The sequence below is a fragment of the Semicossyphus pulcher genome, unplaced genomic scaffold (assembly GCF_022749685.1).
Source record: "Semicossyphus pulcher isolate SPU_LCO1_2020_fin unplaced genomic scaffold, fSemPul1.0.p SCAF_14, whole genome shotgun sequence".
NCBI lineage: Eukaryota > Metazoa > Chordata > Actinopteri > Labriformes > Labridae > Semicossyphus > Semicossyphus pulcher.
Window position 1 is genome coordinate 13636706 of NW_027211648.1, and position 22589 is coordinate 13659294.

At 41.0% G+C, this 22589-nt stretch overlaps 2 protein-coding genes across 2 annotated transcripts; both read right to left on the reverse strand.

The window, feature by feature from the left end:
* Nucleotides 1-387: 387 nt before the first annotated feature.
* zmpste24 (zinc metallopeptidase, STE24 homolog) lies at nt 388-5381 on the reverse strand. Its single transcript, XM_069661675.1, has 9 exons — nt 4990-5381; nt 4339-4485; nt 3901-4104; nt 3584-3736; nt 3342-3483; nt 3021-3196; nt 2409-2513; nt 2158-2301; nt 388-2072 (listed from the first exon to the last, which is right to left on the reverse strand). Exons 1-9 carry the CDS (start codon nt 5095-5097, stop codon nt 1848-1850), a joined length of 1404 nt encoding a protein of 467 aa, XP_069517776.1. The 5' UTR covers nt 5098-5381; the 3' UTR covers nt 388-1847.
* A 1104-nt stretch (nt 5382-6485) lies between these two features.
* Nucleotides 6486-22543, reverse strand: rlf (RLF zinc finger). Its single transcript, XM_069662225.1, has 8 exons — nt 22359-22543; nt 19707-19861; nt 17553-17634; nt 15749-15884; nt 15430-15632; nt 13216-13352; nt 12891-13032; nt 6486-11845 (listed from the first exon to the last, which is right to left on the reverse strand). The coding sequence occupies exons 1-8, from the start codon at nt 22536-22538 to the stop codon at nt 7211-7213; spliced, it is 5670 nt and encodes a 1889-aa protein (XP_069518326.1). The 5' UTR covers nt 22539-22543; the 3' UTR covers nt 6486-7210.
* Nucleotides 22544-22589: the final 46 nt, after the last annotated feature.

A 22589-nucleotide genomic window follows, 5' to 3' on the forward strand; every position in this document is an offset into this window, starting at 1 on the left:
AAGAAAAAATCCCGTGTCCCTCTTTTATAATGGTATGGTCTAAATAAAGGCGAAAGTGGTGACGACGCTCGTTTTTTTACGTAGCTGCTGGCCACACGTTGATAATAATCGTTTAATTAATTTGATTCGTTAGTGCTCCCAAGTACATTTCACGCCCGTATAAATAGTTGAAAGATTTTGTTTTTCTGGCAATAAGTCAAATGTACATTAAAAACGTTGATTTGATGATTTACCAGTTAGAAAAAATTGTAACATTATTTTTTCTTCCTTTACTTTATTGCTTATAAACAGCCATTGCTTTTCAATTTCATTTTTTCAATTTTACTGTTAATAAAATAACCTTTTTTATTATCTTTTTTTTTTACTATGCATTAACAGTTAGATGTCAAAGAGAAACAATAAAGTCAGGAAATTCAGTTAATATTTGTAAAATGAGTTTTACAACAGGTAAACACACTGGTGATATATACATGTTGGTAAACGTAATATGTCATATTGCAGAATTATTGTTGGCTCATTTATTTTTGAATGTTGTCACAGCATGTCATATATCAAAAATCTAGATATACTCCATCAAGCTGTAAAACACATTGTTTGTGCTTTAATTTTATACAAACATATTTAACAAGTGAAACCAGGAATGCTTTGAAGGATTTTATTCAATGCTGCAAAGAAGGTACACAGTTCCCTCGTTGAACAAACCAAGCACTGGCTTTTGTGGTGAAAGGAACCTTGCAGACCCCCTTCCCCAAGTCCCCTATAAATATTTTGCTTGCCAGGCAATTCAGGGCTCACTCAGCCCAAAACCAAGAGAAGAAACTAAGAAACATTGTTCAACTTAAAATTGCAAACCACATTCAACAGTATTCACAATTCACATCATACGGCATTACTCTATTCATTAAAGTTACATATGTACAGGTATGGTTGGAACCTTGTCGTCAAGCAAGTGCTTTTGAAAAAGTAAAACAAGATCCCCCCATTGTAGGTAAAAAATGAAGTTTAACCTAAATTCAAATAAAATTGTCTGCACTGCTCTGTTCATCATGCATCCATTATCTGAACAAAAACAGAAATAATAAGAGGCCCTCGCAGTAATTTTTTCTCTTACTGAATTGAGTTGATGTATGTTTTTACTCTTGAGATTGCCTGGAGATATTTCTAAAGAAGCAACAGTTGCACCTGAGGGACATACATAATCCTGGCCTGTGTGTCTGCAAAAAGCCTTGTCATGAGCATGTATGAAGTCGTCTGTCTGCCCACCTATCATGTCCGTTTTTTGAGCTATAAGTAAAATTCATTATACTGTGGGATTAACCACTTCATAAACTTAAAAAATAATGCCCCTACCCCTTTAACATTTGGATGTCGTGAACACATCACAACAGAAACTAAGTTCTGCAAATAAAATTTAAGGTTTTCAAATGACAAATTTGATCATTTTAATACTTAGAATAAACTTATGATCACATTACACATAAATTAATATAACTTCAAAATACCTAAGGTCAATTTGTAAAATGTGCTCTGACAAAGGCTTTTACTAAACACACATTGCCCAGAAGTATTGCTCTCAGCAAGTGCGTACTAGGTGTCTCTAGAGAAAGCGGAGACTAATTCAAGGTTTTTTCAGGCTGGCTTGTGCTGATATGTTTTGGTTTTGTTTAAAACAAAGTTTCAAAGGGGAACAATGAAGAAAGTACAGAAAGCAAGGCAAGTGCAGAAATTAATAAAACAAGATAAAACAAAACGGGGTAGAAAAAGACCAGGGTGCATCACAGGGCCAGGAGCGGTCTGCGGAGGCCCTTTGGAGGAGGCAGCAGTCGCTCCTCCTCCTTCAAGCCCCGTCAGTCCTGCTTGATGCTGCCCAGCGCTCTCAGGCGCTCCAGGAGGGGAGGGTGGGAATAGTGCCACATGGAGAACAACCAGTCGGCCACGGGGAAGCCCAGGTTGTCTTTGTTGAGCTTGATGAGAGCAGAGTAGAGCTCGGAGGCTTTGCCCATGGCGCGTGCAAAGGCATCTGCCTGGAACTCAAACCTGCGACTCAGGACGGTCAGACAGAAGGACAGGAGCTGCAAGGACAAAATATGACGTTTGTGAGGAGACCTGCTTATAATAATGACATCAAAAAAAAATTCTGACAGCAATCTCACTCACCTCATTGTATGGGGAGAAGATGAACTGGAAGATAATCATCAAGCCTATTAATGTGGGTTGGCTGTCATTGAAGCCAAAAGCGACAAACAGTTCTTTACGTCCAATTAGGACAGCAAACAGGGAGAAGCACAAGAAGGAATTCATCTGCAGGAAGAACAGAGTCAGCAGATGTTATGTGCATATCAACTTACATTGGAATGTTTGCACTCGATCATGTGGTATCACGCTGAGACACTGAAAAGATTCCTCACCTGACTGATGACGATGTTTTTGACAGTGTGGCCGAGCTTCCAGTGGCCGAGCTCATGGCCGAGGACTGCAAGGATCTCTGGGTTGTTGCATCCTTGTTTCTTGTTCTGTAACAGTATTTGTAAGAGTAAACCGCTGTTAGATTACATAGACAAACATCTTTATTATATAGCAGCCAGGTCACAAGGTTACCTACAGCCCATTTATAGAAGGTAGTTATGTAATAAATTAAGGCCCTTTTGCCTTCCCTGTTTTCTGATGTAAATGTGAACACATTATAGTGTTGTTTCTATTGATACACATAATTTAATGCTTCTGCATTCCCAACACTGACACTTCAGATTCAAGACATTGTTTGGTCAAATTCAAGATGTAAAAATGTGTGAAATTTGGGTGGAAATGTGGTAAATAATGTTGAATAGAAGGTTAACTAACAATGATATCAAGTCAAGACATTATATGATGATTTTTGGATAGAGAAGCCAAAATGGAGGATGTGTGTTAATACATTTGGTGCTCTTTGACAATTGAGTACTGACAAGGAAAACCTTTCGATGCTAAAAGTGCATAGTTTGGTTTGTATTGATGCAAAAAGACATTCATAGCTATGCGACCTTGGGCTTGGCTTTTGATTCACTGGATGCGTCATCATTCTCCGGCTGCTCGGGCTGTGGCTCTCCAGCCTTGTTAAGAGGCGAATAATCTTCCAGCAGAGTGTCGAACAGCACAATGCGTTTGTTCTTGAAGAACCCGTAGAAGTACGCATTGCTGTGTGACGAACGCTTGGAGCCTGGAAAGATGGAAAACGATCAAGACAATTACAGAGTGATGCGTTATAACCAGCCTGAAAAAATCTCATCAAACTGAAACAATGACATACTTTGATAATTTGATTAACATGTGGCTTCAAACTGGATTTCATTGAACTACTTTACCTTCAACTACATAAACCTTAGTGAGGGGGAAGCTTATACTCTTGGCCATAGACTCAATATCTGTCTTCAGCTCTCCTTCTGGCAGAGGGGTGAACTTGTCAAACAGGGGAGCTATGTAGTCAGCATAGATTGTCACAAGAACCTGAGAACAGGAGGAGAGGAGACACATCATGACTGACTGTAATGTGCCACTACAGACAAAAGGTTATTCAACAGCTGGGTGCTGTAAATGCAGAACTAACCAGAGAAACACCCAGGGTAAAGAGCCAGGCGTAGATGAAAAAGTAGTCTCCACCAATCTTGATGATGTACAGGAGCAGGGAGGTCACAGGCAGCAGGATACACTGGGTCACAACAAACTTCTTCACAGCATCCTTGAGGAAGAAGCCTATCGTCTGAGGTGAAGACAAGACATTAATATAAAAAAGAGAAGATAAGAAGATAAAATATTAGAGAGGATGTGTTTTCATTTGCATGTTACATGTCCTTCTGCTTCCTTGCTATGTTGAAAATTGACATAGTTCAGGACTATAAGAGACGTGTTGTTAGGTCAGTGTACCTGCTGATTAAACCCGTGCTTCTCCTCAATAACAAATGTGTTGTACAAACTCCAGGGAAGTCCAGTCAAGGCACTGAACATAGTGGCAAGCGTCAGGAACACGAGTGACTGGGTGATCTCGTACTCTGAACCAAATCCAAGGCGAGTATTCACAGAACCAGCGACGCCCCACAGAAACGGGATTCCACCCAGGAGCAGGATCAACTGAAAGGTTTTAGAAAAATATGATCCCTTTAATATAAAATTAAATGTGGCTTAACCATAAATTATGAAATGTTGAACTGCATTTGAATTGTAACTTAAAACAATCTTGGAGTCATACTCTGACACAGGTCTGTCCCATTTTATGTCCATATACTTATATTAATCTAATTGTGAAAGCACAGGGTCTTTTTTAGGTAATGCAATCTATGTCTTGAAGTATCCAGGTTGTCTTACCGTCCCTTCAGTCTCAGAATAGAGCCCAGACCAAAAGCCGAAGTTGCTCTTATCCAGCTGATACAGACGTGACTTCTCAAATGTTTCAGAGTCCATGATCTTCCCCAGTTCCTGAGGCACATGTGTTGTTTGTCTGTATATTCTCCTCTGTGGAGGAAAAAAAAAAAGATATCAGCACTAATATTATATCTCAGATCATTTAGTTAGTTTGGTTGAAACATTCTCTAATATCAAGTATATCTAATATATTCTGAAAAGACACATCTGTTCTGGTTTGATTTATCATATAAACACACATATTCTGAGTTACCTATTTATATTTGATTAATTCACTAATCTTAACACAATACAAATAAAATAATAAAAAATACTGTTACAGGTTCATTAATAAACTGTTGATTAAACGCTGTAAAACCAGAAATGTAAAACAAATACATTTAATTTTACTAACATATTACTCTTAAAGGGACTTCCATAGTTGAAAAGTTTTAAAGACCTGTCTTTCTTGCTTGTTAAAACAGTCACACGTTTTAAGTTGTCTAACATTTGCTTCTGTAATTAATATGATTATTTTTGAGTCTTTTCTCTGGATAAGCCCAATTAGCTACTTAGCAGAAACTTTGAGTCTGATACTGAGAAATGATAACTTACTTGTCTGTAAGAAAGGTATGCCTCCCACAGATACACTGTCCATGAAAATCCCAAAACAGCATAAAATATCTGCTTTTCCACCGGGAGGTCAAATATACTTTCAACCATCTTTGCTCTGTTGTTGGTCTATGTTCTTGGAGCAGGGATGACTAGCTAGCAGGCTAACGATGATGTTACCGCTATGTAGCCTTGCTAGTAGTTTTAGGCTAGCAGCTGCTTAGCTTCCGCCCTAAACACAAACAAACAGACACTTTAAAGTTGAATTAAAGGGGAAACTGTCCCCACGGTAAATCGTCAGTTACTGACTAAAAACGTGAACTCGGAAATCTTTGCTTCCAGTTTCCATTCCTAAGTCAAGGCTACAAAGCTAATATCATTCCATTCATGCGAGATGCGAGTGCAGCGGCCAAGTGTGGCAACAAATTCTGCCCCTGTTGAAACGACAACTTCCAATAATGGTTCCGGAGCTCATTTATTTTCGTCCCTAGCAACTCATTTAAAGCTCCTATGAGTTTCTATCTGGTTATGAAACAGACTGAAATTGATTCTGATTACTCTATATGACCTACAAAAGCAAACAGTGACAAGATTTATTATTTCTATATAGTATAATATATTTTTAATGCCTGAAACTGCTGGTGGGGGTAGGTGTCAGACATAGTGGTCTACTGTACGCTGCCTTGGTTTACATATTACAGGGCAGAAATATAAAGTGAGTGATACATATAACTGTTAAGAGAAAGAAGGATGAGATTCATGGCTATGTCCACAGGGGTCACCAAAATCAACACAAACTGAAAGTTCCTTACAGGAGCTTTAACTCGTACATTTGTTACACCTCATCATCCTTTTGCAAAAATATAGAAAACCCAAAGTTGCAATTTCTACAAAAAATGTAAGCCTTTAAGGTGCACTAGGGACGTGACAGCTCTCGAGAAACTGTGCCACACCCAATTCATGCAGAATACCTTTCAAGTATGTTCATATTCACCATATGTGCAAACATTATCCAGTTTATAAAGCACTACATATGCAATAGCAGTTACAGTCACTACTCCATGTTAGCCCACTGTTGGATTAAATCCCTGTGCAATGGGTACAGTATTCTTATCCTAGAATACTGCACTGATTATGGTTCTTTGTGCTAATGAAATTCAACACATTTGTTAAAATAAAAAGCACAATGCAGTGAACGTATCAGATGAAACCATAAGATATTATCTTAAGACTTTTAACTAGCAACCTACATAAAGGCCAGAAACATGTCAATTTATGATTATCCTCTGAAGTGCACATATTCTAAAATAAATACATTCAAATTCCTAGGTAGGTAAACCAGCATTATCTTCAAATTACAAGATCCCTAAAAGGAAAATCCTACTTCTGAGATATAAGACTGAAATCCAAGACAATAAAACCACACCAGGAATAATACATTTAATAAAAACTTATAAGGATGGTATCTAACTCATACACCAACGTAACATTTTGCAGAATTTGGCTTTTGATAGAAGTATTTTTTTCTGTACCATTAATCTTCAATACCATATTTCTGGCTTGTGATTCTATAAACACAACCCCTTGCGATTAAACTAGTAAATAATGTGTACTATCAACTTCAGCTCCTTCAATGTGATTTTAACAAACATGGTACAAAAAGAAGTCCCATACACAATTTGGAAAGTAGAGCGCTTTATATTTTTCGTTTCCACATTTATTTTTTTTAGAAAGTGTTACATACATGTCTGCCAACATCTGTCCACTGCATCCCAACACTGATTATAAACCGAGGTGAAAAATAACCAAACATATTCCTCGACAATTTTTTAAGCAAGGAAACGTGTTTCAGTCACATTTTCACTGTACTGTAAAGGCCTTGCAATAAGCTACTGACCATTTCTAACAATCTGGAAATCTGTACATTTATCTTTGAGAACTACATTATTTACACTTGTAATCATGAGTTAACACAACAAATGTCATCTGAATGGTTTCATAACAAGTCTAAAAAAAACCCCAATCCTTTCTGATTTCATGTGCACTGTTGAAGCTTGTTTTTTCTCTTAATGCTAATTAATTTTATTGTTTAGTTTGGCAACTTAAAAACAAACATCCAAAAAACATAATACTATAATTTTGGAAGAAAAGGAAAATACTGATACACAGCTTGTGAAAAACAAAGTAACTTGTCATAGCTATGTTAAAAAGGTGCTCAGGTAAACTAACTCCCAAGAAGCAGTTTGCTGTTAGTCTCTGATGGGAAGAGGTCCGGCAGGGTGGTGGTGCACACAGGTCTCCCCAGGACCACCACAGGTCTGAGGTACTGAAGCTGCTTAATGGCCAGGTCCCCACACCCTGCCAGAGCTTTGTCCAAGATGGACTTCAAGTTTTGGATCGATGTGAAGTCTCCAGTCATACTGTGGGCCTTCAGCAGTGGGGAATGAGAGCGTCTGCTGCGGCTGTGAGAAATTCCCAGCTGGTTGTTCTCCTTCACAGAACAACTGCGTTTGAAAGACTCCCGCCGTTTCACTGCCCCCTCGTTTTTGTCTGTTGGAGTTGTCTCTTGTATGAACCTCAGGAAAGAGGACTCAAAGCCCATAGGCTTATAGGCGGCGATGTCAAAAGGGCGTGGAGAGGGGCCAAGAGGCAGGGTATCTTTCAAGTTTGCAGGCTGTTCAGACAGTTCGTTTTTCCTTTTGAGAGGCTGGCGGACAGGAGGAGTGGGTGACGGAGCCGACCCGTTCAACATTTTACCACCATCCTTGGCGCTCGACACGTCTTGGAACCCCTTCTCGGTGGTAAAGCGCAGTGAGCATGGTGGCGAGAGGTCCACAGTTACAGGACGAAGGAGAGGTTTGATTTGATCCAAGCTTAATCTCTCTTCTTCTTTCTGACCTTTTGGCATTGCTGCAGCAGAGTCTTCGTCACGCTCCTCGGTGCTCAGCTCAACGGGAAGCACCTCATCTGCACTAACAAGGATGTCATTTCTCTCAGCAGGTGGTGGCTCCTCACTTTCCTCCTCTGGCAATCCCAGCGGATCATGATTATCCTCCTCCTGGTCGTCTGGCTTGATGGAGTGTAAGTTCATGGGTGCAGGCTGCACCTCGTTTTCTGGCTCCGCCTCATACTCCATTTTGTGAACCCCATTAGGGGCACATTCTGCTGCCCCTGTCGGCCTTGCAGACTTCCTCTGAATCAGTTCCTCGAGCTGCTCAGCATTAAAAACAAGTTTCTCTTCATTCGTCACATAATCAATTTGACGCATGCGGTGAACCCTCCGGTAGTGACGGTGCAAGCTTCCCATGTAGGTGACGACAGAGTCACAGTCCTGAATCATGCATGGGTAGGCCACCCGCAAACATCGGTCTTGGCACATCTGAAGTGCTTCTTCATGAGATCTGTAGACAAAGTGGTGGTAAGAATATCTTCTCGGCTTTCTTTCTTTCAGAAGTTCCTTCTCCTTCACATCCTCCTCTGCTGTGTCCTCTGATTGGTTTGTCACTTCAGGCTTGGGACTTGACGTCTCGGCCTGTCCGGTGGTTGAAGCAGACTCTTCTTTCTGAGGACTCTGGGGCGCGACAATAAGCTTCTTTTGACATCCAGTTATTGACTTTTTGTGAGTGCTCTGTAGACGTACCACCAGGGAATCGTAGTACTCATAGTGGCTATAAAGTGTGTGTTTTTTAAGGGCATTGTCATGGCTGAACACTTTCGTACAGCCCTCATACTTGCACCGTATTAGCTCTGATGGTTGCGAGTGGCAGTCCCGGGTGTGGCGCACCAAGCTGCTTTTAAGGTGGTAGGAAGCGCTACAGTTGGCAAAGTGACATTTGTACTGGGGTTGAGGTTCATCCAAGTTTGAGAGAGACCTTTTCTTGGCCGGCTCTTTTCTGACTTCTGGACTCTGCTGCACATCGAAATCTTTCTCCAACAAGAGCTGAGAGCGATTGTAATGATGTATCAACTGAAGGTGGCGCACGAGGCCTCCCTGCGTGGAAAAAGCTGCATCACAGTTTTTTGCTACACAATGAAAAGGTTTGCTGAATTTATCCAATATGTAGCAGAGATTACTTTTGGCCACCAATCGTCTTGTAGATCTGACTTGTTTGTTCCTGTCCCCACTTTCCTCCTTCTGTTCACCGCCCTCCTCTCTACTCTCCGCTTCATCCTCTCCTTCCTCTTCAGATGGAGAATGATTGTCATTTTGTCCATTTTCCCTCATCATGGTGGAGTTTTTTGGCTCTTGTTGGCGTTGCAACTTAGGCATCTCTTTCTTCCTGTCTTTTACAAGTGCTGAATTCGTCAAGTGCTGAGATGTTTGCTTTGAAGTGTCTTTGTTTGCTTCATTCCGTGAAGCGGCACAGCTTATTTTGTTAACAAAAGTCTCACTCAGGGAATGCGCCTGAATATAGTGGGCCCTCAACACTTGTTTTTCTCTGTGACTCTTGGAACAAAGATGGCACACGTAAGGCTTAAAAGATGTTGTTTTCAAAGAAGTCAACCGTTTGGCCTGTTCGACTGTACGGCCATGTCTGGTGTTATAGTGTCGTAGTAAGCTGTAACTCTGAGCCGTCCTGAAGCCACAACTCTTCACCTCACAGATATACGGCTTAGCAGTGGCTAATGATTCAACTATGCCTTGTTCATCAGCTGATAACGGTTCAGTTTTCACTTGTACCTTCTCCTCAGACAGGGTCGAGGCTCCTCTCTGAAGCCATTCAACAGGAGGTTTGGCCATGATCGCCTCATGAAGAGATATTTGTGCTGCGTTAGGCTCGGGGGTGAACTGAGGGGGTTCACTTTGGTCACTGTGAGGTGATGTAGCGTTTAGGTCAAGTTTCGTGAGCCCAATCAGAACTTCTTTCAGAGCATCACTTTTTGTTTGAGGGCTTGAAGAGTTTGTGTCGTTGCTTTTTTTGTGAGTGGATGCTTTTCTTCCTTGGCCACCCTCCACATGTTGTACCGGGGCTGGGAGCTCAGTTTTGTCCCTTTCCTCACTGACTGGTTCAGTTTCAGTCTTTATCCCTTTGGACTTTGAGCCCCGCTCTTTGTCATGCTTGTGTTCTTTGTTCTCTAGTTTAAGGTGTTCTGGGTGGGCACATTTCAGATGCCTCTGGACGTCTCTGGCTCTGGAGAAAGTCATGCCACACTTCTCAAAACCACACGTAAACTTACTGCCATCGAAACACACTGCCACCAAAGTCATTGTTGCTTTGGGCTCCTTGGTCTCAGGTGCCGGCAAAGAGGAGGCACAACTTACTGATGAGGAGTTCTGGACATCTCCATTTACAACCTCTTCTTTAGTGACTGACTTATTGACTTGGGCTGCTGCTTCGGTAGCCCTCTTTAGAAGTTTCCGCCTTGCCTTCCTCTGCGCCTCGAAGTCGTCCTCAGAGAAGGTGATGTTGTGCGTGGACAAATGCTTTATGAAGTCCTTTTTGGACAAATAGTATTTTTTACATTCAGCGTTAACGCAAGTAAACGCAGCATCCCTGAAATGCTGCGCTTCATGGTGATAGATTTGTCCCAAGTCGGAGTACGTCACATAACAGCCTTTGAGCTCACACTGGTAGTTGAGGTGATAGCCGTGAGTCTGTTTGTGCATGACGAGTTCATTGGAAGTACCAAACTTAGCACCGCAGCCTATGACCACACACGTGTAAGGCTGATCACCGTAGTGAACTCTTCGATGTTTGCGGTGATGGAAAGCGGAGACAAAATGGCGCCTACAAAAGACACACTTCTCCCTCTTGTCCCTCGTCTGATGAAAGTATTTCACATTGTCATCACCTTTGTGCTCCGACTTTAAATGAACATATAAGTACTTGGAATGCTTAAAAACCCGAGTACAGCCGCTTCCTGGACACTGGTACTCATCCCGGTTCTGCAGATTGAAGTGCTGCTCAATGTATTCGAACGTTACGTGCTCATCATCGTCCACTTGCTTTTCTTTCACAGTTTTTGCTTGTTCAACGATGTGATGCAGCACGTCCGGATCATGTGTGGATTTGTAGTACATCATTAAAGAGGGGTCAATAGTGATCTCCCCTGGTTCGACATCATCATCCTCTTCCATCTTTTTCTGCACGTCCTCCTTCTTTACATTGCTTTTGTTTGGATGTGTTTTGCTCTGCACATGTTGTTTAAGGTGAGGAACGAGCTCCTTTCTGCTCTTAAACTTTTCCAAGCACACCGGGCAGGGGTGGCAGTGGTCTGCTGCATGTCTTTTGGAGTGGTGAATGATTTGGGTGTCAGTGACAGACCTCCGACAAATCTGACAGCGGAACTTGAGTTTCTTAGTCTCTGATTCTCCTTTTCTTTCTGGTAAGGTAGAAGCCTGCTTTTTATCACTCTGCTCATGACCATCGAGACTTCCATTGATCTTTTCATAACAAGATTCAACTTTCACAGCAGGTGCTTGTGGCTCCTGTTGTTTCCCTTGCTCTGGTTTGTCCACAGCCTCCTCCTCTTCCCCTTCCGACTCCGGCGTCAACCCCAGAAGGGAGCTGCAGTGATACTTAAGAGTTTTCCAGTCCCAGAATTCAGGGTCAAAAGGCCAGTATGCTTTAAGTGCTAGTAGTAGCTCGCAACGTAGAGAGTTCGGAATAACCTCGCTTTCCTCGTCATACTTTTGGTCTGGGCGTAGGTAAAGCTCCTCAAGGCACCCAAAGGCCTCCTGGTTGGGGCCGAGTAGGAATTCTGTGAGTTGGCAGGCACGCAACACTTCAAGGTCACCCGAAAGTAGGCTGGACACCATCTTACAGATGGAGATCCTCGTTTCTGAGTCGTCCTGCTTTGGAAGCTGAAGCGCTTTGACGCACAGTTCAACCGAGGCAGGAACGCCCACGTCCTCCGCCTGAAAAGAGAATGAGAAAAGTTCTGTAACTCTGACCTGTCCTTGACAAAAAATAAATAAACGTATAACAACTCGTAACTGTAACAAATGTTAAAGTCCGAGGAGACACAGTATGGATGTTTAGTGATTTCTGCCGGATCAGTTGTCGTTCCACACGCAGTTTGAGAAGAGTCACTATGCCTGAAAGAGCAACCATGTAGCGCTCAGACATCTGACCAAACTTTCTGTCACACCACAAATCTTTAATTTGAGCAGTTTTATGGTCTGATTTTCCAGCGGCTGTCAAATTATCAGCTATGAACTGTAGTGAGTTTATTTCTAATATAAGATTCGTTTTTTACATTATAAGGCTAAAACTGGAGCCCTGAGCCTGCTTTGATGTAAAGCTGAACCCCCCAGCAGAACAGATGGACCATATTGTCTGCATTTTCAAGCCATCTGCTGCTCCATATTATATATCCTAATTTTAGTTCATTGCAGGACAAAAAAAACCAAGTAATGTTGCTTTTCTTTTCTTTGTTACATTCTTGAGAGGGCAGGGCTCTGTGATTACCAGAGAAGCAGAAACTGCAGCAAACTCAAACCTCAGGCTTCTACAACGTTAATATTCATTCACACAGTAAGCAGAGAAAGAATCTGCATCTTAAATATCAGAAACAGCACAAGAGGTGTATATTTCATGAATGCTTACTGATGGTGAAACAAAGTTATATGCAGTTTCAAACATTGTAACGCCTCTAAAGCAGATGGTCTCTTTTGAAGACAGGGCCTCTTAGGTTTGAGTTCCTCTATCTATCATTCAAACATCAAAGTCACAAATCACAAGGACTCTGTTCTCTTTCTTCCTGTGTCATTATATTTATTATTATTATTTGTCTTTATTTCCAGGGTTTACCTGATGTGGTAGAAAAGCAAACACAAGGTAAGAACGCTTTTAGTTTTTCAGTTTAGTTTCTGTGTCTCCTTTAAAGGAAGGTTCTTGTAGAACCAGGGCACCGACCAAGTTGTAGTAAAAACAGACCGTATGTTAAACTGTTGGGCTTACCTCTGTCTGGATGACGCGGACCAGGTAAAGCAAATGTGAGACGGTTTTGGCAATGGCACCTAGCTGAAGGCATCGTTCAAGAAGAGACGTCAACGAGGGGTCGATCCTCCTCTGAAGTTTACTCCACAACAGAGTCAACTCCCTTTGGATGAAAAATAAAGACAAAAAAATCAGTGATTTCTGAAAATATAGACACACTTGATCAACTAAATGAAATTGTACCATTGTAACTCTAACATGACCACAATGATGGAGACATGCAGACTCATCTGATTGTAGTCATAAATACATAATGCACATTACAGTCCAAACTTGGGCTACTCACCACGAGCAGTAAAGGCTCTGCTGCTGGAGCTGCTGTGTCAGGAAAGTTGTGCACAAGATGAAGGCTGTGTTCTCCTCCCCCTCCGTCTCCAGATTACACGTGATCTCCAGCACGTCCTTACAGTCAAGTCTTGATATCTGTTTTAGGGAGTAAATACAATGCTGAGTGCTTTGAAAACCACATGACAGACAGCACAACTCCAGGCTGTATTTAATTTTCGGTTAGAAATCAAATATGTGTATATATTAGGGCCGTCAAAGTTAACGTGATAGTAACATGTTAACATACATTCTCCTTTAACGCCACTATTTTGACGCGCAATTAACATACAAGCGCTCTTTTATGACCCTCCACCCGCCCCGTAGTTTGGGAAATCAGGAAGCGTTGCAGCCATAATGTTGTGGACAGCAAGCAGAAACAAACTTCTGTGAGCAGAAATGGATAAAGAAAAGGGTCTTTTAAATGGCAAGTTCAGCCTCAAAGCCCCGCTAGATGGTTCCCCCGACAAGACAATAGTTATTTGTATTTACCGTCGATGTGAACGGAGTTACCACCGGAGCACATCAAGTCTTAAATACCACTTGCTGGCCAAGCACACAGCTGATGCAGAGAGCCCCCGGTTGTGAAAATGTCTTTAAGTGGTTAAACTTTGACTAAAATCAAGTGATTTTTATCTCCTCTGCAGACTCAATTACTTATTACTTAGAAATGTTACATTCAGGTCAATATGCCGTCTGTTGTTGCTTGTTGGGTTTCAGTCATTGTTTTGTAATGTTGCAACAATAATAAACATCATTTGCATAAAGGAAGCATATTTGTCCATTCACATGTTGATGTGAGTATTAAAAACTTGAAAAATATATCTTTAAGGTACATTTACAACAGGTAAAAATGTGTGATTAATTGCAAGTTAATATGGACAACCATGCGATTAATTGTGATTAAATATTTTAATCGATTGACAGCTCTATTATATAGTAATATTTACTCGTCAGGCCTGTCATAACCATGTCTGTTAAGTTACTATCTATCGCCGAATGAGGTATCACAATGGTGATTGAGCCTATGGCCCACTGATGAAAGCCTTTGCATTTGCAGTATTACAGACTGGGTGTCTGTGGTGACTTTCGCAGGAAAAAATCACGAGCGGTGACCAGTTAGTGACGCGTTTTCCATCACCCAGCAGTGGTTGGTCTTCCAGAGAGGGTAGGCGGAGCTAAGTGGCTGCTTTTACGGTCTCTGCAAGTGTTGCGAGTAAACAGTAATCTACTATGGCTGAACAAACAAAGAAAAGATCGATGACTACAGATACAACTTCAAAAATAAGTGAAAATCCAAAGAAAAAGAAACAAATTTGACGCTCAGATGAAGCAAACAGTCTAAAAAGGAAAGCGACCGTCAGCAAGGAAAATCAAGAGTAACAACAACCAGAGCTAACCGTGGACGTCACACATGCAACACTGTCTGGATATCTGGGAAGTGTGCTCCTGCAATTACCGTTTATCGTCATAGGTGCCGCCAAACAGAATAAAACTGAAATCTTCAAGATTACAACTTTAAGGTCAGTGTGTTAGAAAAGGGTGCAAAACTAAAGCAGGGTGTATGAATCTGTTCTTAGTGCAAGACAACTGGACACACAAGGTTTTCAACAGCATACTAAGGAAAGGTTGTGAAGGGGAGCCAGCTGCACTACAAAGGCAGTCCTGCTAAAAAAGTCGTCCCGCAACGGAAAGACTGTAGAGAAACTGAAACTACTCAGTGCCTCGATCTAAAGACATGCTGCCTTTTCAAACTGCTGAAATCAATAATAAAAAAATCAATTAATTCAAAGTGTCTGAATCCCTGAGGGTTCTTCAAACTGACACCAGGATGCTAAATTTGCATGAATTTGGAGCTCTATTTCTAAGTTTATCTTGAACGTCTCTAAAAATAGACCTTCTCATATTTATTATGAAAAACGTTTGATTTGCAAATGTGTCCACATTTTTATTCATCATTTTAAAAACATTGATTTATAGCAACAGAAGCGAGGGAATTGCTGTTCCTCTGCGAGCGTTTTTGCGTGGCTGAATGTGGATGATAGAAGCAGTTTCATCAGCCTGCTGTGGCCCCTCGACACGTCTGCCACATCTTCTATAATACAGCGACAGCATGTTGAGCTACAGCTGGGTGTTTGGATGATTTACCCACCAAACATTTAAAGTGTTGTATTACCTCCATAATGGCTTCTTCATTGGGCAGCAGGTGACACAGCAGGGAGACGTAAGTTTGACGGAAGGTAGCTTGGTTGGAGATGAAGCTGCATTCCGTACAAGCTTTGGCCAGCACCACTGCTTTGGCCACTTCACCCATCTTCTCCAGGTGCTTCACGCGCATCTCCATGAAGCCCTCGCCTTCCAAGCTTATGTACGCATCAACTAGTGACAGAAGTGCAAGAAAACATGATTATCAAACTATCACAACAAGTGCGATCTGACTGAAAGCACCAAAAAGGTTGACATCTAGACTCTAGATACGTTAACTTGATTCAAACCTTCTTCTGTGATGGTGGGCTGGCCGGTGAGGAGGGAGGTGAGGACAGGGTTGCTCCACGCTCCTCCTTCTCCTGTAATCTGCAGTAAAGCTTGAAGGTCGGTGCTGCCATACTGTAACAAGTTGTCATGGGCAATCTGCAATAAACACACACAAAAAGTTACATTTGGAGAACAAGAATTATAAAGAACCAACTCTGACACAAAGTCGGCAGCAGGGCCCGTCCAGTACTGTAGTTTGGTGACATTTACAAAAGAGGCCTAAAGAATTAATTTGCTTTAAACAAAGAAACTTGTCTTTTAAACACCAACGTTCATGTCTGGATTAAATGAAACTAATTCATATCTCATCAGCCACAATTAAAGCTGCCCGCTTTTAAAATGACTTTTCCTTTGTTGTCAGTGATGCTGACTAAATGTGACATTTTTATACTTGAAATAACATCAAACAATGTCAGTCTTATGAAGAAACCAGTCAAATATTATGCACATTGCTTAAATAGATACAGTGACTCAAGAAAAAGCCGTTTTTTTCCTTGGCTTTGAGATTGCTGACCAGCTTCATGTTACTGCGATAATGACTTACCTCGACTCTTTATCAGTTTTGTTCAGCTCTGACATGTTGAACTAATGTAACAGTGTGCTGCAAACCCTTCAGTTCAAAATTAGCACAAGTCCCAAAAACCAAAGTCTACCAAGCCCCCAGAGGAGAACGAAACGCTCATTACCTCGAAACAAAGTTAACAAAAAGGGTGAAAACTTTAAAAGACAATTTCAAGCATTCATAAGACATTTGTGTAAATTTTAGCTATAAAACTGGTAAAGAGCAACAGCACAGCTAATAAACAGCTACGTTTAGACTCAACTCGGACATCTGGAGCATTTTTTCTCAGGCCTCTGTGCTGAAGTGACCTTGCTTAGTCAAACCCCTGACAGATCGAGGTTCCCTGGATCTTTGAGTGTTCACAATTTTTGTTTATTGAGAAAAATCAAAAGGGTGGATTGTAAGTAGGGATGCACGATATTGGATTTTTTGCTGATATCCGATATGCCGATATTTTACAACTCATTTAGCCGATTACACACACCGATACCGATATTTCTTTCCCGCACACCTAATTGCAGAGATCATCCACTCTCTTCTGTATTGGAATTAGCGTACAGTATAATGGTGATACTCTTATCACATTTGTTACAACGGTCGGGGTGACGGGTGTTGAGATGGTTAATCAAGTTTGTAGTGTTGAAAGACTTTGCCTTGGCTCCTCCTCGCATCACCGAAGCTGAGCAGTCAATGCAAATAGCAGTTTTGCCATCTATTTCGGACACTTTGAAAAACTTCCACACCACGGACACTTTGGCTTCTAACTCTCTCATGCTGCAGGTAGACACACGTGACGTCAACACGCTGCGCCGTGCAGGTCTTCTTCGCGCCAGGGACATTGCGCCGAGGTCGGGCAAGTATGCAGTATCGGCGTGTTGGCCGATATCCGATATTTCATTTTTAAGCCAATATCGGCCGATACCGATAACGCGCCGATAATATCGTGCATCCCTAATTGTAAGCAAAACCAAATAGGTAATACAGTTTGAATGTCTATGTTTATTATACGTATGTCACAGCATATGTAATAAGGTTCAACTTTCATTATGTCCGATTATTCTGATACTAATGCAATGTAACCTTTAACCATGTGAACCTCAGCCCGAGTGCTGTAAATGAAACAGTTTAATGGAACATTTCTGATAGTAGACACTTTAATAGTCTCCTATCAGCAAACAATATATTGAAACAAGACCCTCTACCTGAACCGAGTGGTGGAATTGAACCCAGGCTTCATACGGGATTTCATTCTCAGGCACTGACAGCAACAGTTCAAAACAGCTCCTGAAAACAAAGTGAAAAAAGATCAAAGATTTTTGTATATGATGATGATTCTGGACGGCTGCAAGTCTGAAGTCTAGCTCTGCATTACCGTTTCAGAATAGTCTCGCATCTTCGTACATTAAACATGTCAGAGAGGCTTGTTTGAAGAGATGTTTTTACCACAAAGACTTCTTAAACGTACAAGTGGTTAAATTTAACTATTACACGATATCTATTAAAAGATCCTTCATGTAAGACTTTTTATTCAGTTGAAACATCCCCCATCCCTCACGTGGGCTCTCTACCCGACCTAATTTAAGTTGCATCAGTAAGTGTTCAGTAAATTCCCTAAGACGGGCTGTCATTTGCAGCATGAACCTTTTAATGCATCTTAAAGCACGCCATGAATCCCGTGTAATCCAAAGTAACATCCAATCTCTGTCAGTCAGTGTGAGCTGGTGTCCTTCGTGTGGGTAAATGTCTGTGATCAGGTTTGGTTTGGGTGGAATTGTTACTGGTATTGTTACTGTTAAAACACTGAAGTTACAGCTTTGAGAGGAAATGCAAGCAATGGGTTTTACACATCTCAGTTATGTGCTTGGCCAAGACAGAAAAGCAGGGACAGAAAAGTATACACCTGACTGAGGTTGTTTCTTGTAATAAGGTTTTACTTTTTGGGTCCTTTCAAACGGTCAAAGTTTTTCTTTAAAATACTGCTTATTTTGCACATGGACGAAGGTATATGGTACCAGCCTGTAAAACCAAGCAGCACAGAAAGAGCTTTGTCCCAGCAGCCATCAGTGAGATCAACAAGTTTTAGCTAAATCCTGTATTATTGATCCACTGTGTGGATATCTGCATATTTTATCTTGTTGTCATTGATCTTGTTTGTACCGATGGGAAATTTCAGTTTTATCTTTTATCTGGTTTTATTTACCTTGTTTTTACTGATGGCATCTTTTTATTTTGTATCTTGTTTTCACTTCTAGTCTGCACTGTTGTCACTTTATGTATCATGTTTTACAAGTCTGTTTTGTTTTACAAGTGCTGTCTATTGTGTGTGTGTGTGTGTGTGTGTGTGCGTGCGCGTGTGCGTGTGCGTGTGTGTGTGTGTGTGTGTGTGTGTGTGTAAAAGGAGGCCGTTTCTCTCACTGTAAACAAAATCTACCTACATGCGAAAGACTGTTGACACCTTTATTTTTAGTGAACATCCGTCGATAAGTGTTCTTGAAAATTGAATTTATTCTAAGAGGCTTTTATGAATCATGGATCTAAGTTTGAGGTAAGCATGATATTACCGTAATTAATCACCACTATCAAGTGAGGACTTTTAACGGAAAATAGAGCCGACCATAGAAAAAAAACTTAAAACAAACATAAATGACAATTATGAAAGTATCTTTAATGTGAAATGCAATATGACACCATTACTGGAATTTCCTCACAAAACCTTAATGCATTCTTTAAGTTACGTTTTTGTTCAGATTCAAGCCTGCAAAACATCCACGGAGAAGCAATTAAGCACGACCTCCTACATAAAAAAATACCAGCAAAGAAACCACAAAGGTCACATCCTCTCAAACCTTTCATAACAACCATGTCAACCATTTCTTTTTAATAAATAATGAGGTCTGATTTTGCAAATGTATGGCATAGTTAGGGGGAGATAGTTTGGGAGATGCCTGGCACTTAAAAGGAAATAATACTAAGACACAGTGGAGCATTCATCCAGTGAGGTTGAATGCATATTGACACAGTTTTCTAATATACAGGCTGACTGACATGTAGCAAGTCACTAAATTATGACTACATAAGGCAAACCAGGAATTGTGGGCTATTGTTGCCAGGCTTTTACGTTCTTAATACATAATTGAACAAGTCGACCGTTTCAACCTAAATCTAAGTAGTGACCAAGAAAAGTGCTCCGTAACACAAACTGCTAGATGTGCACAGAAGATACACAAGAGCTCAAACTAAAGCACTGAGCACAGGAACATTCAAATTGCTCCTTTTTTTCCCCTCTGCTCTCCTGCTTCTGTTTGCAGATGATAAGAGTGTGCTGTATGGAGCAAATGCTTTTTCTCTGTACTCACAAAGCTAGTCTCTTCAAAACAAGGGCCACTCTGTCGGACTCTGCCGTGAGGTGGGATCGGGCCGCAGCAAAACAGTTTATGGACAGACAGTAGACCTCGAGAAGAGGTAGACCATGCTCCATGGAGTTCCTGCTCCCAGCATAGTGCATCAGTGCCTGTTAACACACAGAAATGTAAACGATTACTGAGGACAAACATGATTTAAAATGACTGTAAAAGCTTTAAAAAAAAGTTATCAGAATAAGAGATCTTTTGAGCGACACTTTTGTTTGGATGAAAAGGGGTTTTCCACCTGGGGGAGATCCGTGTCTGTACCTGATTGATCCCAGCTGACACTCTGTCTGTAGTGAGACACTCCTGATTGGGTCTGAGGGGACTTACCTGTACAGCATATGACAACCCTTCAAAAGTGAGCCAACTGGCACCAGAAAAAAATTGACTTTAAGGAAAGAAACAAATTCTCTGACATGTTTTTCCTGAATTATAACATTAAATAAAAAATAGGGATACAGAAAATGTATCTGTTTTCTTCTCTAACCTCTTTAAACAGAGAGCACATTGTCGCTTTGGGTAAATATTGTCTTAACAATCACAGAGGGCTCAACTCTAGTGTGTCACCTGCATTTAGCTACACACATTAAAACATCATCACTATCATGCTCCCAGGAGGCCCATTTGCCAGGAACCTCGCTGGTTGGTGCTTGTGTCTCTAGAGACACCAAATTAATTCCCCTCAGTCTAAATATACTCCACCCTCTCAAAGGGAGAAAAGAAAACGGTCTCAACCTCCAGAGACCTATTTCCGTGTGCTAATTACATCCAAAATGCTTCCGACTTCAGAAGAAATATAAACAAGTTCACGTTTTTTATTGTTGATTTTTATCGTTTCTAAATGTCCCAATAAACTCATTTAAAGAAATTAAGGATATTACATTGTTTCTAGTCAATTTACACATGGGCAGGTCTGTTGCTTCATAGAAAACTCTTTAGAGAATGTGAACATAAACTTAAACAACACTATTTAAACAACTATCAGTTAGCTGGCTAATGAATTACTCATTTCTCCTGTCGTTTTAAGGATATTAAGTAAGTTTCACTTGAAGCTCCTCTCCGGTTGAAAGACATTTCATTTCGAGTTTTGGCTTAAGCTGTCAAAAGGAAAGTGATATTTGGTTTCAGGTCTTTCAATGAGAATCTCAGGGTAGTTTCCCATGTCGTTTCCCTAATGCAAACACATCTACGCGTTTGTCTTTTAAAATGTACTCACACATGCAGGGGTGGACAGTAACAAAGTAAATTTACTTGAGTATTATTTTTGGGGGAAACGTATTACTTTTACTCCACTACATTTGAAAGACAAATATCATACTTTTGACTCCACCAGATTTCTATGAATGTTCTTGTTACTCGCTACTTTTGCTCCGAAGTTATCTGATGAATTTTCTTTTCTAAAATCCAAAAGACAATAAACTGTGTTCGTGTAGTTCTGCGTGTGGATTGTCTCAGTGGTGTTGCCGTACCTGTACCTTGTTCCATGGTTGAACGTAGAGCAAAACGCAGAGCAAACGGCACTCAGACCAGGCAGATCATTTAGTGGTGGTAATGATGGCTATGGCTGACATTTCCCCTGGTCATCAGGTATTTTTGGTTATTCATATTATGGTTCTATTATTTTGGGGCTGCAAATCAGGAAATCTGTAGCATGTGAGTTTAAAAATGTAAATAATGTTTTCTAAATAAGCATAACACAGCAGAATATACATCCATGTATTCTTGACTGCCCTCATGCATCATGAAAATACAACGTTTTGAGATTTTGTTAATAAGTAATTTGAATACTTTTAGCATTTACTCCAGTTCTTTAACTCAAGTAATAACTTGACTGAGCAACTTTCACTTGTATTGGAGTCATATTTCACCTGGAGTATCTATGACTCAAATAATGAAGTTGTGGACTTTGTCCACCACTGCATATATGATACTGGGAACGGGGAAATTCAGACAAGTGTGTCTCAATCATGGATGAGAGAAAAAAATACAACATGGCAGATACACTGCAATGTCAGTCCATTTGAACTCATAAACAATATAAGTGCGTATGATACAAAAACTAAAGCTAAAGAAAATAAAATGTAAGACTGGTGCAGGACAGTCTGATTTGAAACAAAATGCCATTTTGCAGTCTTTAAACGCCCCTTAAAGGGTAGATAATTTGGATAAACAAATAGCGATGCTGCCCCGCCCCACACACATGCAAGAATGCATTATGTGCAAATTGTGGCAATGTCATGTGCATGCAAATATATGTTAGGTTTTCTTTTTTGCAGGTATGCTTTGAAATAAGACGCAGCAAATGAGTTATTTCAGTGTCAAGAAGGCAAGCTACACATCACTCATCTACCAATATAACGTTATATCACCATTAGCCAATAATAGTCCGCTAAATTGTTTAAGCATGAAAAAATGTGCATGAGCAAATAGGATCGAAATTACACCCTGTGCAATTGCTCCCTGGCTACGCACGAGCCCTAAACTCGCGGGCCAGCAGCCGTCAAAGATAAGCTAGCTTGCGGGCTGCGAGAAAAACATTCCTGGGTGAGCTAATGCTAACGCTAGGCTAAGATTAGCTCTGATGTTGCATGTACACATTACCTGACAGAAGTTGTCGCAGTACTCCGTGGAGGATGCTGTGGATATATCTTGTTGCCTGAGTACGTCTTCAAAAGCTCTCAGCGTGGCCAGCAAGGTTTCCATTGCAACCAGAGTGTCCTCAGCCGTGTCCAGGGCCCGGTCGCTCCACTGGTGCTCTGGTTCGACATTATTCTCCGCCATCTTCCCTCACCGCCACGGCGCGTATGCAGTGCAGTCTGACGCTGCCTTCAG

Coding starts and splice junctions, on each gene's coding strand:
- zmpste24 (XM_069661675.1), bottom strand. CDS start 5,097: ATGGTTGAAAGTATATTTGACCTCCCGGTGGAAAAGCAGATATTTTAT. Junction 4,105..4,338: donor ATTCTGAGACTGAAGGGACG/GTAAGACAACCT, acceptor AAAACCTTTCAG/TTGATCCTGCTCCTGGGTGG. Junction 2,073..2,157: donor TCTTCTCCCCATACAATGAG/GTGAGTGAGATT, acceptor TTGTCCTTGCAG/CTCCTGTCCTTCTGTCTGAC.
- rlf (XM_069662225.1), bottom strand. CDS start 22,538: ATGGCGGAGAATAATGTCGAACCAGAGCACCAGTGGAGCGACCGGGCC. Junction 15,633..15,748: donor GCCCACCATCACAGAAGAAG/GTTTGAATCAAG, acceptor TTCTGTCACTAG/TTGATGCGTACATAAGCTTG. Junction 13,353..15,429: donor ATGAAGAAGCCATTATGGAG/GTAATACAACAC, acceptor TCCCTAAAACAG/ATATCAAGACTTGACTGTAA.